Raw genomic sequence first — 16835 nt, forward strand, 5'->3', positions numbered from 1 at the left:
AGTTTTTCATCTGCATTTGATCAAAACAAGATTCCTCTTACATCATCAAAATAAACGCAACATGTAAAGTGTTTTTTTTGTCCCATATTTCATGAGCTGAAATATGGGAGAATTCTGTAGTACGTCCAACCGGCCTCACAACCGCAGACCACATGTAACCACACCAGCCCAGGACCTCCAACTCCAAGTTCTTCACTTACAGGATCGTCTGAGACCAGCCACCCAGACAGCTGATGAAACTGTGGGTTTGTCTGAGACCAGCCACCCAGACAGCTGATGAAACTGTGGGTTTGTCTGAGACCAGCCACCCAGACAGCTGATGAAACTGTGGGTTTGTCTGAGACCAGCCACCCAGACAGCTGATGAAACTGTGGGTTTGTCTGAGACCAGCCACCCAGACAGCTGATGAAACTGTGGGTTTGTCTGAGACCAGCCACCCAGACAGCTGATGAAACCGTGGGTTTGTCTGAGACCAGCCACCCAGACAGCTGATGAAACTGTGGGTTTGTCTGAGACCAGCCACCCAGACAGCTGATGAAACTGTGGGTTTGTCTGAGACCAGCTGATGAAACTGTGGGTTTGTCTGAGACCAGCTGATGAAGCTGTGGGTTTGTCTGAGACCAGCCACCCAGACAGCTGATGAAACCGTGGGTCTCAGGGAAGCTCACCTGCGTGCTCATCGTCCTCAACAGGGTCTTGATTTGACTGAAGTCGGAACCAACTTCAGTGGGGCAAATGTTCCCCTTCGATGGCCACTGGCACGCTGGAGAAGTGTGCTCTTCACGGATAAATCCCGGTTTCAACTGTACTCACCAGATATGTCAACCATTGAGCATGTTTTGGAGGCTCTGGATCGACGTTTTAGACAGCATGTTTCGGGTCCCACCAATATCCAGCAACTTAGCACAGCCATTGAAGAGGAGTAGGACAACATGCCACAGGCCACAATCAACATCCCGATCAACTTTATGCGAAGGAGATGCAGGAGGCAAATGGTGGTCACCCCAGATACTGACTGGTTTTCTGATCCACGCCAACCACCTTTACATGTTGTTAGTAGTATCTGCTCTACATACTGTATGTTATTAGTAGTATCTGCTCTACATACTGTATGTGTTATTAGTAGTATCTGCATACTGTATGTGTTATTAGTAGTATCTGCTCTACATACTGTATGTGTTATTAGTAGTATCTGCTCTGCATACTGTATGTTATTAGTAGTATCTGCTCTGCATACTGTATGTTATTAGTAGTATCTGCTCTGCATACTGTATGTTATTAGTAGTATCTGCTCTGCATACTGTATGTTATTAGTAGTATCTGCTCTACATACTGTATGTGTTATTAGTAGTATCTGCTCTACATACTGTATGTGTTATTAGTAGTATCTGCATACTGTATGTGTTATTAGTAGTATCTGCTCTGCATACTGTATGTTATTAGTAGTATCTGCTCTACATACTGTATGTGTTATTAGTAGTATCTGCATACTGTATGTGTTATTAGTAGTATCTGCTCTGCATACTGTATGTTATTAGTAGTATCTGCATACTGTATGTTATTAGTAGTATCTGCTCTGCATACTGTATGTGTTATTAGTAGTATCTGCATACTGTATGTTATTAGTAGTATCTGCTCTGCATACTGTGTTATTAGTAGTATCTGCATACTGTATGTGTTATTAGTAGTATCTGCTCTGCATACTGTATGTTATTAGTAGTATCTGCTCTGCATACTATATCTTATTAGTAGTATCTGCTCTACATACTGTATGTTACATCATCATCACAACCCTGGAAACAAAACAACACGAGCAACTGTCTTTTTACTGTTTATTATTAAAATAGTGTTCTGGTAGTTTTGCATAATGTGTGTGTATTAAGCTGACAGAGTGTGTGTGTGTGTGTGTGTCAGGTGGAAGGGGTGCTGGTGTGGAGTCCTCCTGTTGGTTAGGGGGATTAGGGCAGGGGGGGTTTATGAGGTTAGGGGGCTTACATAGGGTTTTCTTATACATTTTTTTATCTTTATTTAACTTGGCAAGTCAGTTAAGAACAAATGCTTATTTACAATGACGGCCTCCCCCCCCGGCCAAGCCCTAACCCGGACGACGCTGGGCCAATTGTGCTCCGCCCTATGGGTCTCCCAATCACGTCCGGTTGTGATACAGCCTGGAATCGAACCAGTTCTGTAGTGACGGCTCAAGCACTGAGATGCAGTGCCTTAGACCGCTGCGCCACTCAGGAGTCGGCTGGTTAGTTATTGAAGCGAACTCGGCGCATGGAGCCCACTGTGCTGCTCTGGGAGCCCCAGTCAGAGGCGTTGTTGTAGTCACGCTTCTCCAAGACATAGTGGGGACCTCTGTAGTTAGGCTCCTGGTACACCACCCAGCTGAAGAGACAGGCAGGAAGGCAGGCAGGCAGGCAGGCAGGCAGGCAGGCAGGCAGGCAGGCAGGCAGGCAGGCAGGAAGGAAGGAAGGCAGGGACAGAAAAATAAATGGGGTGATTAGGGTGCACTATGTAGGGAGTAGGGTGCACTATGTAGGGAATAGGGTGCACTTTGTAGGGAATAGGGTGCCATTTGCCTCTGACCTGGGTATCTGGACCTGGTAGGTCTGGGATAGACCAGCCCTGTTGATAGAGGCAGCCCTGTTGAGACTGTATATTATAGAGGGGTACTTACGCTCCTCCCAGGACACGGATAGAGGCAGCCCTGTTGAGACTGTATATTATAGAGGGGTACTTACGCTCCTCCCAGGACACGGATAGAGGCAGCCCTGTTCAGACTGTATATTATAGAGGGGTACTTACGCTCCTCCTAGGACACGGATAGAGGCAGCCCTGTTGAGACTGTAGCGAGTCATCATGTTGGGGATGTCATCCTGTAGTTCTGTCCTCTTACCAGAGAACCCAGCCCTCTCAAACAGATGGGCTCGGGCAGGAGACGAGTCCTGGGAGAGACGATACAGAGGGTTAGTGTGTGTGTGTGTGTTTGTCCCAGTCTGTGTGGGTCGTCCTCAGGGGATAATTGTACCAGGTTGGCCAATAACAGAAACTAGTAGCTAGTCATTTTAGTTTGAGAGTATTTCCCCTGTGTCTGTCTGTCTGTCTGTCTGTCTGTCTGTCTGTCTGTCTGTTTGTTTGTTTGTCCGTTTGTTTGTCCGTGTGTGTGTGTGTGTGTGTGTGTGTGTGTGTGTGTGTGTGTGTGTGTGTTCCTATGCCTCTCCGTCTCACCTGTTTGACTGAGCGCACCGAGGAGACATGGTCCACCTGGGCACACCACTTATCGTAGCAGTTGTACTCTCCCTTCTCTGCCATGTCCCACAGGTACTGACGTCCCCTGAAGTTCTCCTGCTCGTAGCCCACCCATCTGAACCACACACACATAGACACAACCTCTGAAGTTCTCCTGCTCGTAGCCCACCCATCTGAACCACACACACACATAGACACAACCTCTGAACAGTGGAACAATGACTGCTGACAACAACAGGGTGGTGGGGGGGAAAGCTAGGGACAAGATACATCTATATATCTTAGGATAAACACATTAAGAATGTAATTGTGAAAGAACGTGATTGGCCAGATCTGAATTACTGCAATGATACTGAAAATAAATTCCTGCTCGGAGAAGAATAAACTACATTCTATTCCATTTGATTATATTCTCGTTTGTTCTGAATGATATTGGTATTTTTGAAGTAAACATATATTTTGCAGTGACATATTAATGTCACTAGGTGGCTCCACTCCACTTATGATCCATCTCCACAGAGCCCTAACTCTCCATCTCCACAGAGCCCTAACCCTCCATCTCCACAGAGCCCTAACCCTCCATCTCCACAGAGCCCTAACCCACTAACCCTCCATCTCCACAGAGCCCTAACCCTCCATCTCCACAGAGCCCTAACCCTCCATCTCCACAGAGCCCTAACCCTCCATCTCCACAGAGCCCTAACCCTCCATCTCCACAGAGCCCTAACGCTCCATCTCCACAGAGCCCTAACCCTCCATCTCCACAGAGCCCTAACCCTCCATCTCCACAGAGCCCTAACCCTCCATCTCCACAGAGCCCTAACCCACTAACCCTCCATCTCCACAGAGCCATAACCCTCTATCTCCACAGAGCCCTAACCCACTAACGCTCCATCTCCACAGAGCCCTAAACCTCCATCTCCACAGAGCCCTAACCCATTAACGCTCCATCTCCACAGAGCCCTAACCCACTTACGTTCCATCTCCACAGAGCCCTAACGCTTCATCTCCACAGAGCCCTAACCCACTTACCCTCCATCTCCACAGAGCCCTAACCCACTAACCCTCCATCGCCACAGAGCCCTAACCCTAACCCACTTACCCTCCATCTCCACAGAGCCCTAACACATTAACCCTCCATTTCCACAGAGCCCTAACCCACCTACGTTCCATCTCCACAGAGCCCTAACCCACTAACCCTCCATCTCCACAGAGCCCTAACCCACTAACCCTCCATCTCCACAGAGCCCTAACCCTCCATCTCCACAGAGCCCTAACCCTCCATCTCCACAGAGCCCTAACCCTCCATCTCCACAGAGCCCTAACGCTCCATCTCCACAGAGCCCTAACCCTCCATCTCCACAGAGCCCTAACCCTCCATCTCCACAGAGCCCTGACCCTCCATCTCCACAGAGCCCTAACCCTCCATCTCCACAGAGCCCTAACCCACTAACCCTCCATCTCCACAGAGCCATAACCCTCCATCTCCACAGAGCCCTAACCCACTAACGCTCCATCTCCACAGAGCCCTAACCCTCCATCTCCACAGAGCCCTAACCCATTAACGCTCCATCTCCACAGAGCCCTAACCCACTTACGTTCCATCTCCACAGAGCCCTAACCCACTAACCCTCCATCTCCACAGAGCCCTAACCCACTAACCCTCCATCTCCACAGAGCCCTAACCCTCCATCTCCACAGAGCCCTAACCCTCCATCTCCACAGAGCCCTAACCCTCCATCTCCACAGAGCCCTAACGCTCCATCTCCACAGAGCCCTAACCCTCCATCTCCACAGAGCCCTAACCCTCCATCTCCACAGAGCCCTGACCCTCCATCTCCACAGAGCCCTAACCCTCCATCTCCACAGAGCCCTAACCCACTAACCCTCCATCTCCACAGAGCCATAACCCTCCATCTCCACAGAGCCCTAACCCACTAACGCTCCATCTCCACAGAGCCCTAACCCTCCATCTCCACAGAGCCCTAACCCATTAACGCTCCATCTCCACAGAGCCCTAACCCACTTACGTTCCATCTCCACAGAGCCCTAACCCACTTACCCTCCATCTCCACAGAGGCCTAACCCACTAACCCTCCATCGCCACAGAGCCCTAACCCTAACCCACTTACCCTCCATCTCCACAGAGCCCTAACACATTAACCCTCCATCTCCACAGAGCCCTAACCCACTTACCCTCCATCTCCACAGAGCCCTAACCCACTAACCCTCCATCTCCACAGAGCCCTAACCCACTAACCCTCCATCTCCACAGAGCCCTAACCCACTTACGCTCCATTCTCCACCTGCACAGAGTTGCATCTCTCTGGGAAGTTCTTGTCGCTTAGTTTCTGGCAGTCGGCACTCAGGTCCAGACGTCTGCCGGCAAAATTACGCTGTTCGAAAAGGGTCACCTGACAACACAATATCAACACACAAAATAACATCATCATCAACAACAACCACTAAGTAAATATTAACAACTCTCTCTAACTTACTGACATGGTACATAGTACATCTCTATGAAATAACTAACTTATTGACATGGTACATCTCTATGAAATAACTAACTTACTGACATGGTACATAGTACATCTCTATGAAATAACTAACTTATTGACATGGTACATCTCTATGAAATAACTAACATACTGACGTGGTACATCTCTATGAAATAACTAACATACTGACATGGTACATCTCTATGAAATAACTAACATACTGACGTGGTACATAGTACATCTCTATGAAATAACTAACTTATTGACATGGTACATCTCTATGAAATAACTAACTTATTGACATGGTACATCTCTATGAAATAACTAACTTATTGACGTGGTACATCTCTATGAAATAACTAACTTACTGACGTGGTACATAGTACATCTCTATGAAATAACTAACTTATTGACATGGTACATCTCTATGAAATAACTAACTTATTGACATGGTACATCTCTATGAAATAACTAACTTATTGACATGGTACATCTCTATGAAATAACTAACTTATTGACATGGTACATCTCTATGAAATAACTAACTTATTGACATGGTACATCTCTATGAAATAACTAACTTATTGACATGGTACATCTCTATGAAATAACTAACTTATTGACATGGTACATCTCTATGAAATAATTAACTTATTGACATGGTACATCTCTATGAAATAACTAACTTATTGACATGGTACATCTCTATGAAATAACTAACATACTGACATGGTACATCTCTATGAAATAACTAACATACTGACGTGGTACATAGTACATCTCTATGAAATAACTAACTTATTGACATGGTACATCTCTATGAAATAACTAACTTATTGACATGGTACATCTCTATGAAATAACTAACTTACTGCCATGGTACATGAAATATCTCTATGAAATAACTAACTTATTGACGTGGTACATCTCTATGAAATAACTAACTTACTGACATGGTACATCTCTATGAAATAACTAACTTATTGACGTGGTACATCTCTATGAAATAACTAACTTATTGACGTGGTACATCTGTTACGGTGCGTGAATGAGGACCCAAAAGCGAATTAACGTAAACAGAGCTTCTTTAATAACAAAACAAAACATAGGCTCAGATGGACCGGCAGGTTCCGACAGGACAGGACAAGGTTGCAGCAAACATGACGATAGTCTGGTTCAGGCATGAACAACACAAACAAGAATCCGACAAAGACAGGAGCAGAAACAGAGAGAGATATAGAGGACTAATCAGAGGGAAAAAGGGAACAGGTGGGAAAAGGGGTGACGAGGTAGTTAGGAGGAGACAAGGCACAGCTGGGGGAAAGAGGGGGAGAAAAGGTAACCTAACAACGACCAGCAGAGGGAGACAGGGTGAAGGGAAAGGACAGAAACAAGACACAACATGACAGTACATGACAGTACCCCCCCACTCACCGAGCGCCTCCTGGCGCACTCGAGGAGGAAACCTGGCGGCAACGGAGGAAATCATCGATCAGCGCACGGTCCAGCACGTCCCGAGAGGGAACCCAACTCCTCTCCTCAGGACCGTACCCCTCCCAATCTACTAGGTACTGATGACCACGGCCCCGAGGACGCATGTCCAAAATCCTACGGACCCTGTAGATGGGTGCGCCCTCGACAAGGATGGGGGGGGGGGGGAAGACGAGCGGGGGCGCGAAGAACGGGCTTGACACAGGAGACATGGAAGACCGGGTGGACGCGACGAAGATATCGCGGAAGAAGAAGTCGAACTGCGACAGGATTAATGATCCGAGAAATACGGAACGGACCAATGAACCGCGGGGTCAACTTGCGAGAAGTGGTCTTAAGGGGAAGGTTCTGAGTGGAGAGCCAAACTCTCTGACCGCGACAATATCTAGGACTCTTAGTTCTACGCTTATTAGCAGCCCTCACAGTCTGCGCCCTATAACGGCAAAGTGCAGACCTGACCCTCTTCCAGGTGCGCTCGCAACGTTGGACAAAAGCCTGAGCGGAGGGGACGCTGGACTCGGCGAACTGAGATGAGAACAGCGGAGGCTGGTACCCGAGGCTACTCTGAAAAGGAGATAGCCCGGTCGCAGACGAAGGAAGCGAGTTGTGGGCGTATTCTGCCCAGGGGAGCTGTTCTGACCAAGACGCAGGGTTGCGAAAAGAAAGACTGCGTAAGATGCGACCAATAGTCTGATTGGCCCGTTCTGCTTGACCGTTAGACTGGGGGTGAAAGCCGGAAGAGAGACTGACGGAAGCCCCAATCAAACGGCAAAACTCCCTCCAAAATTGAGACGTGAATTGCGGACCTCTGTCCGAAACGACGTCTGACGGAAGGCCATGAATTCTGAAAACATTCTCGATGATGATTTGTGCCGTCTCTTTAGCAGAAGGAAGCTTAGCAAGGGGAATAAAATGAGCCGCCTTAGAGAACCTGTCGACAACCGTAAGAATAACAGTCTTCCCCGCTGACGAAGGCAGTCCGGTGACAAAATCTAAGGCGATGTGAGACCACGGTCGAGAGGGAATGGGAAGCGGCCTGAGACGGCCGGCAGGAGGAGAGTTACCGGACTTAGTCTGCGCGCAGACCGAACAAGCAGCCACGAAGCGACGCGTGTCATGCTCCCGGGTGGGCCACCAAAAGCGCTGGCGAATGGAAGCAAGCGTACCCCGAACGCCAGGGTGGCCGGCTAACTTGGCAGAGTGAGCCCACTGAAGAACGGCCAGACGAGTAGGAACGGGAACGAAAAGAAGGTTCCTGGGACAAGCGCGCGGCGACGGAGTTTGAGTGAGTGCTTGCTTTACCTGCCTCTCAATTCCCCAGACAGTCAACCCGACAACACGCCCCTCAGGGAGAATCCCCTCGGGGTCAGTGGAGGCTACTGAAGAACTGAAGAGACGAGATAAAGCATCAGGCTTGGTGTTCTTAGAGCCCGGACGATAAGAAATCACGAACTCGAAACGAGCGAAAAACAGCGCCCAGCGCGCCTGACGCGCATTAAGTCGTTTGGCAGAACGGATGTACTCAAGGTTCCTATGGTCAGTCCAAACGACAAAAGGAACGGTCGCCCCCTCCAACCACTGTCGCCATTCGCCTAGGGCTAAGCGGATGGCGAGCAGTTCGCGGTTTCCCACATCATAGTTACGTTCCGACGGCGACAGGCGATGAGAAAAATACGCGCAAGGGTGGACCTTGTCGTCAGAGAAGGAGCGCTGAGAAAGAATGGCTCCCACGCCCACCTCTGACGCGTCAACCTCGACAATGAACTGTCTAGAGACGTCAGGTGTAACAAGGATAGGTGCGGATGTAAAACGATTCTTGAGGAGATCAAAAGCTCCCTGGGCGGAAACGGACCATTTAAAGCACGTCTTGACAGAAGTAAGGGCTGTGAGAGGGGCTGCCACCTGACCGAAATTACGGATGAAACGACGATAGAAGTTCGCGAAGCCGAGAAAGCGCTGCAACTCGACGCGTGACTTAGGGACGGGCCAATCAATGACAGCTTGGACCTTAGCGGGATCCATCTTAATGCCTTCAGCGGAAATAACAGAACCGAGAAATGTGACGGAGGAGGCATGAAAAGAGCACTTCTCAGCCTTCACAAAAAGACAATTCTCTAAAAGGCGCTGGAGGACACGTCGAACGTGCTGAACATGAATCTGGAGTGACGGTGAAAAAATCAGGATATCGTCAAGGTAAACGAAAACAAAGATGTTCAGCATGTCTCTCAGGACATCATTGACTAATGCCTGAAAGACAGCTGGAGCGTTAGCGAGGCCGAAAGGAAGAACCCGGTATTCAAAGTGCCCTAACGGAGTGTTAAACGCCGTCTTCCACTCGTCCCCCTCCCTGATGCGCACGAGATGGTAAGCGTTACGAAGGTCCAACTTAGTGAAAAACCTGGCTCCCTGCAGGATCTCGAAGGCTGAAGACATAAGAGGAAGCGGATAACGATTCTTCACTGTTATGTCATTCAGCCCTCGATAATCTATGCAGGGGCGCAGGGACCCGTCCTTCTTCTTAACAAAAAAAAACCCCGCTCCGGCGGGAGAGGAGGAGGGGACTATGGTACCGGCGGCAAGAGCTACAGACAAATAATCTTCGAGAGCCTTACGTTCGGGAGCCGACAGAGAGTATAGTCTACCCCGGGGGGGAGTGGTTCCCGGAAGGAGATCAATACTACAATCATACGACCGGTGTGGAGGAAGAGAGGTGGCCCTGGACCGACTGAACACCGTGCGCAGATCGTGATATTCCTCCGGCACCCCTGTCAAATCACCAGGCTCCTCCTGTGAAGAAGAGACAGAGGAAACAGGAGGGATAGCAGACATTAAACATTTCACATGACAAGAGACGTTCCAGGAGAGGATAGAATTACTAGACCAATTAATGGAAGGATTATGACAAACTAGCCAGGGATGGCCCAAAACAACAGGTGTAAAAGGTGAACGAAAAATGAAAAAAGAAATGGTTTCGCTATGATTACCAGAAACAGTGAGGGTTAAAGGTAGCGTCTCACGCTGAATCCTGGGGAGAGGACTACCATCCAGGGCGAACAAGGCCGTGGACTCCCTTAACTGTCTGAGAGGAATGTCATGTTCCTGAGCCCAGGTCTCGTCCATAAAACAGCCCTCCGCCCCAGAGTCTATTAAGGCACTGCAGGAAGCTGACGAACCGGTCCAGCGTAGATGGACCGACAAGGTAGTGCAGGATCTTGAAGGAGAGACAGGAGTAGTAGCGCTCACCAGTAGCGCTCCGCTTACTGATGAGCTCTGGCTTTTACTGGACATGAAGTGACAAAATGACCAGCAGAACCGCAATAGAGACAGAGGCGGTTGGTGATTCTCCGTTCCCTCTCCTTAGTCGAGATGCGGATACCTCCCAGCTGCATAGGCTCAGCACCCGCGCCGGCAGAGGAAGATGGTAGTGATGCGGAGAGGGGGGCAACGGAGAACGCGAGCTCCTTTCCACGAGCTCGGTGACGAAGATCAACCCGTCGCTCAATGCGAATAGCGAGTTCAATCAAGGAATCCACGCTGGAAGGAACCTCCCGGGAGAGAATCTCATCCTTTACCTCTGCGCGGAGACCCTCCAGAAAACGAGCGAGCAAAGCCGGCTCGTTCCAGCCACTGGAGGCAGCAAGAGTGCGAAACTCAATAGAGTAGTCTGTTATGGATCGATTACCCTGACATAGGGAAGACAGGGCCCTGGAAGCCTCCTCCCCAAAAACAGATCGATCAAAAACCCGTATCATCTCCTCCTTAAAGTCCTGATACTGGTTAGTACACTCAGCCCTTGCCTCCCAGATTGCCGTGCCCCACTCACGAGCCCGTCCAGTAAGGAGAGATATGACGTAGGCGACACGAGCAGTGCTCCTGGAGTAAGTGTTGGGCTGGAGAGAAAACACAATATCACACTGGGTGAGGAACGAGCGGCATTCAGTGGGCTCCCCAGAGTAACACGGCGGGTTATTGATTCTGGGCTCCGGAGATTCGAAAGCCCTGGAAGTGGCCGGTGGATCGAGGCGGAGATGGTGAACCTGTTCTGTGAGGTTGGAGACTTGGGTGGCCAGGGTCTCAACGGCATGTCGAGCAGCAGACAATTCCTGCTTGTGTCTGCCTAGCATCGCTCCCTGGATCTCGACGGCTGAGTGGAGAGGATCCGAAGTCGCTGGGTCCATTCTTGGTCGGATTCTTCTGTTACGGTGCGTGAATGAGGACCCAAAAGCGAATTAACGTAAACAGAGCTTCTTTAATAACAAAACAAAACGTAGGCTCAGATGGACCGGCAGGTTCCGACAGGACAGGACAAGGTTGCAGCAAACATGACGATAGTCTGGTTCAGGCATGAACAACACAAACAAGAATCCGACAAAGACAGGAGCAGAAACAGAGAGAGATATAGAGGACTAATCAGAGGGAAAAAGGGAACAGGTGGGAAAAGGGGTGACGAGGTAGTTAGGAGGAGACAAGGCACAGCTGGGGGAAAGAGGGGGAGAAAAGGTAACCTAACAACGACCAGCAGAGGGAGACAGGGTGAAGGGAAAGGACAGAAACAAGACACAACATGACAGTACATGACAACATCTCTATGAAATAACTAACTTACTGACATGGTACATCTCTATGAAATAACTAACTTATTGACATAGTACATCTCTATGAAATATCTAACTTATTGACATAGTACATGGGCTTTCTCTATGAAATAACTAACTTAATGAAATATGTAAACGGTTTTGCTCCGATTTAAAAAGTCAGCTCCGTTATCTTGTGTGTCGGACGAGGGCATCACACGTTTGGACCTACCTTCCCACTGGACCCGTAGAAGGCACGTTGGAGCACAGACCCCAGCTTGCTGCGGAGACGGGATGGAGGGACCTCTAGTTAAACACATGAACTGCAGACAGGACCTTTGTCCACAGCACCTTCGCCAGCTACAGTATCTCACTCAGATGTACACACACACATACACATGCGCACACACGCACGCACGCACACACACACGCGCACGAACGCGCACGCACGCACACACGCACACACACACGCACGCACGCACGCAAACGCACGCACGCAAACGCACGCACACACACACACACACACGCACGCACAAACGCATGCACGCACACACACATCAATAATCTTGCTGCCAAATTCCGATAAGGGACAGCATGTATCTGTGGCTAAAACATTTATTTGATATCTATAGAGCCTATGATTATACTTTAAAGACGGAATGGTTATCTGTGAACTTTGTACTTTTTTTCCAGTAATAATGTCTAATGTAATTTTAGTGCGTGTACCAAACAGTACCCTATTCCCTATGTAGTGCACTACTTTTGACCAGACTTGTATGGGCTGTATGGGGCTCTGGTCAAAAGTAGTGCACTGCATAGGGAATAGGGTACCGTTTGTGACTCATCCTTAAAATCAGGCCATTATGACAAACTATAATTGTGTTTCAATCCTTTCCCTATAAACAGGAAACAGGCTAGCCATCGTTCAAAATGAGATGATTTAACGGGAATCAGGCAAGTCATCGTTTAAAATGAGATGATTTAACGGGAATCAGGCAAGTCATCGTTCAAAATGAGATGATTTAACGGGAATCAGGCTAGCCATCGTTTTAAAATGAGATGATTTAACGGGAATCAGGCTAGCCATCGTTTTAAAATGAGATGATTTAACGGGAATCAGGCTAGCCATCAATCATGATTTGGGCGACTTTTGGTGTCATGTGCCCAGAGATCAGGGTTGGAGTCCATTTAATTTCAATTCCAGTCAGTTCAGAAAGTTAACCTAATTCCAAGTCCAATTTTCCTGAATTGTCTGGAATTTAAATGGAATTGAAATGGAATTTACCCCAACTCTGATAGCGATCCTATAATCGTACAGGATTCTCTGTAACTGTTTGTATGGTCATATGTAACAGAGTCGGAGAGACGGTGGGGCAACACAAACCAGAGGACAGAGAGGAACTACGGCTGCGTTTACACAGGCAGCACAATTCTGATCTTTAGCCCGATTATTGGCAAAAGAGCAAATCTGATAAGTCAAAAGATCAGTTAGAGAAAAAAATATCAGAATTGGGCCGCCTGTGAAAACGCAGACATACGGACGGACACACACACAGACGGGCTTGGTGGGTGGGGTGGAGGGGCTGTAGAGAGGGGGGGGGGGGGGGTCAGGGAATCACAGAATCACTGCTGTAGAATACCCCCCCCCCCCCACCACCACCACCACTCTTCCCCTATCTAACACCTCACCTAAACGGGACGGGCAGCACACCTGACCCTGATCACAGCACTCTGAACATACCTGGTTTGTTGGGCTAGTCCGTATACTTTAGTGAAGATGTTCATGTCAGCTCCAAGAGGCCGGGAGAAAGACCTTTAAATACAGCGCTGTCCAGGTCACCGCTGACAGGAGCTACTAGAAGGATCACAGGCCCTGGGACACATTCATATGCTAAACACAGCTCACAGGTCACACACACACACATGCTGCATTATTGTAAACACACACACACACACACACACATACATACACATACACATACACATACACATACACATACACATACACATACACATACACACACAGACACACACACACACACACACACACACACACACACACACATACATACACACACACACACATACACACACACACACACACACACACATATACACACACACACAGAAACGCACACACAAATAAACAACCACCACACACACATATACACAGAAACACAGATTGAGGCATATGTGCATTGTATCTGCACACACCACACACCCTCTTTGACGCTGCGTATGTACTAACAGAACAAGGAGTGCAGTGCCAACAGTTTTACCTCCTAACTATTCAGCGTTTTTTTGGGGGAACAATATGCCTTCCCTCCATGATAATAACTGCATTCAGCCTGGATGGCTGGGTGCAGGACAGGCTGTATAGCACTGCAGAGCTGAATGGAACGGTGCATCTGGCTGCTACTACTCAGAATGGAGGCTTCTGCCATGGCCGTCTATGGTTATTCAGACACAGATTCATGTATGCTTCCTGACTGGTTAATTAAATAACTCAACCCCCCCCCCCATCATCATATACATGGAAATACATTACATCAGAGTCACTTCTCCTTTTGTTGACGCTGTTGGCATATAAGAAGATATGTGTTATGATTCTGACCTCTCAACTGGCTAGGATGTGATAGGCTACTGTAGAACGGAACATTCCTCTCTCAACTGGCTACGATGTGATAGGCTACTGTAGAACAGAACATTCCTCTCTCAACTGGCTAGAATGTGATAGGCTACTGTAGAACAGGACATTCCTCTCTCAACTGGCTACGATGTGATAGGCTACTGTAGAACAGAACATTCCTCTCTCAACTGGCTAGGATGTGATAGGCTACTGTAGAACAGAACATTCCTCTCTCAACTGGCTAGGATGTGATAGGCTACTGTAGAACAGAACATTCCTCTCTCAACTGGCTAGGATGTGATAGGCTACTGTAGAACAGAACATTCCTCTCTCAACTGGCTAGGATGTGATAGGCTACTGTAGAACAGAACACTCCTCTCTCAACTGGCTAGGATGTGATAGGCTACTGTAGAACAGAACATTCCTCTCTCAACTGGCTAGGATGTGATAGGCTACTGTAGAACAGAACATTCCTCTCTCAACTGGCTACGATGTGATAGGCTACTGTAGAACAGAACATTCCTCTCTCAACTGGCTAGGATGTGATAGGCTACTGTAGAACAGAACATTCCTCTCTCAACTGGCTAGGATGTGATAGGCTACTGTAGAACAGAACATTCCTCTCTCAACTGGCTAGAATGTGATAGGCTACTGTAGAACAGAACATTCCTCTCTCAACTGGCTAGGATGTGATAGGCTACTGTAGAACAGAACATTCCTCTCTCAACTGGCTAGAATGTGATAGGCTACTGTAGAACAGAACATTCCTCTCTCAACTGGCTAGGATGTGATAGGCTACTGTAGAACAGAACATTCCTCTCTCAACTGGCTAGGATGTGATAGGCTACTGTATAATAGAACATTCCTCTCTCATCTGGCTAGGATGTGATAGGCTACTGTAGAACAGAACACTCCTCTCTCAACTGGCTACGATGTGATAGGCTACTGTAGAACAGAACATTCCTCTCTCAACTGGCTAGGATGTGATAGGCTACTGTAGAACAGAACACTCCTCTCTCAACTGGCTAGGATGTGATAGGCTACTGTAGAACAGAACATTCCTCTCTCAACTGGCTAGGATGTGATAGGCTACTGTAGAACAGAACACTCCTCTCTCAACTGGCTAGGATGTGATAGGCTACTGTAGAACAGAACACTCCTCTCTCAACTGGCTAGGATGTGATAGGCTACTGTAGAACAGAACATTCCTCTCTCAACTGGCTAGAATGTGATAGGCTACTGTAGAACAGGACATTCCTCTCTCAACTGGCTAGGATGTGATAGGCTACTGTAGAACAGAACATTCCTCTCTCAACTGGCTAGAATGTGATAGGCTACTGTAGAACAGGACATTCCTCTCTCAACTGGCTAGGATGTGATAGGCTACTGTAGAACAGAACACTCCTCTCTCAACTGGCTAGGATGTGATAGGCTACTGTAGAACAGAACACTCCTCTCTCAACTGGCTAGGATGTGATAGGCTACTGTAGAACAGAACACTCCTCTCTCAACTGGCTAGGATGTGATAGGCTACTGTAGAACAGAACACTCCTCTCTCAACTGGCTAGGATGTGATAGGCTACTGTAGAACAGAACATTCCTCTCTCAACTGGCTAGGATGTGATAGGCTACTGTAGAACAGAACATTCCTCTCTCAACTGGCTAGAATGTGATAGGCTACTGTAGAACGGAACATTCCTCTCTCAACTGGCTAGGATGTGATAGGCTACTGTAGAACAGAACACTCCTCTCTCAACTGGCTAGGATGTGATAGGCTACTGTAGAACAGAACATTCCTCTCTCAACTGGCTAGGATGTGATAGGCTACTGTAGAACAGAACATTCCTCTCTCAACTGGCTACGATGTGATAGGCTACTGTAGAACAGAACATTCCTCTCTCAACTGGCTAGGATGTGATAGGCTACTGTAGAACAGAACACTCCTCTCTCAACTGGCTAGGATGTGATAGGCTACTGTAGAACAGAACACTCCTCTCTCAACTGGCTAGGATGTGATAGGCTACTGTAGAACAGAACATTCCTCTCTCAACTGGCTACGATGTGATAGGCTACTGTAGAACAGAACATTCCTCTCTCAACTGGCTAGGATGTGATAGGCTACTGTAGAACAGAACACTCCTCTCTCAACTGGCTAGGATGTGATAGGCTACTGTAGAACAGAACACTCCTCTCTCAACTGGCTAGGATGTGATAGGCTACTGTAGAATAGAATATTCCTCTCTCATCTGGCTAGGATGTGATAGGCTACTGTAGAACGGAACATTCCTCTCTCAACTGGCTAGAATGTGATAGGCTAGTGTAGAACGGAACATTCCTCTCTCAACTGGCTAGGATGTGATAGGCTACTGTAGAACAGGACATTCCTCT

The 16835-nt window shown here is 48.1% G+C and overlaps 1 protein-coding gene across 3 annotated transcripts; it reads right to left on the reverse strand.

Annotated features, from left to right (window-relative positions):
- Window positions 1-1818: 1818 nt before the first annotated feature.
- On the reverse strand, window positions 1819-13744 carry crybgx (crystallin beta gamma X). Of its 3 annotated transcripts, none has more exons than XR_016492362.1 (6): window positions 13560-13653; window positions 12051-12099; window positions 5545-5666; window positions 3232-3425; window positions 2809-2948; window positions 1819-2388 (listed from the first exon to the last, which is right to left on the reverse strand). XR_016492362.1 is itself a non-coding variant. In XM_036981539.2 (6 exons), exons 1-6 carry the CDS (start codon window positions 13601-13603, stop codon window positions 2253-2255), a joined length of 627 nt encoding a protein of 208 aa, XP_036837434.2. In that variant the 5' UTR covers window positions 13604-13744; the 3' UTR covers window positions 1819-2252. The 3 variants fall into 3 exon arrangements, 1 of the variants encoding a protein (XP_036837434.2); XR_016492361.1 differs by having other exon boundaries at window positions 2681-2948; window positions 3232-3367; window positions 13560-13640; XM_036981539.2 differs by having other exon boundaries at window positions 3232-3367; window positions 13560-13744.
- Between the last annotated feature and the right edge of the window lie 3091 nt (window positions 13745-16835).

This window comes from Oncorhynchus mykiss, chromosome 26, assembly GCF_057628025.1.
Source record: "Oncorhynchus mykiss isolate SJ-2025 chromosome 26, ASM5762802v1, whole genome shotgun sequence".
Lineage (NCBI taxonomy): Eukaryota > Metazoa > Chordata > Actinopteri > Salmoniformes > Salmonidae > Oncorhynchus > Oncorhynchus mykiss.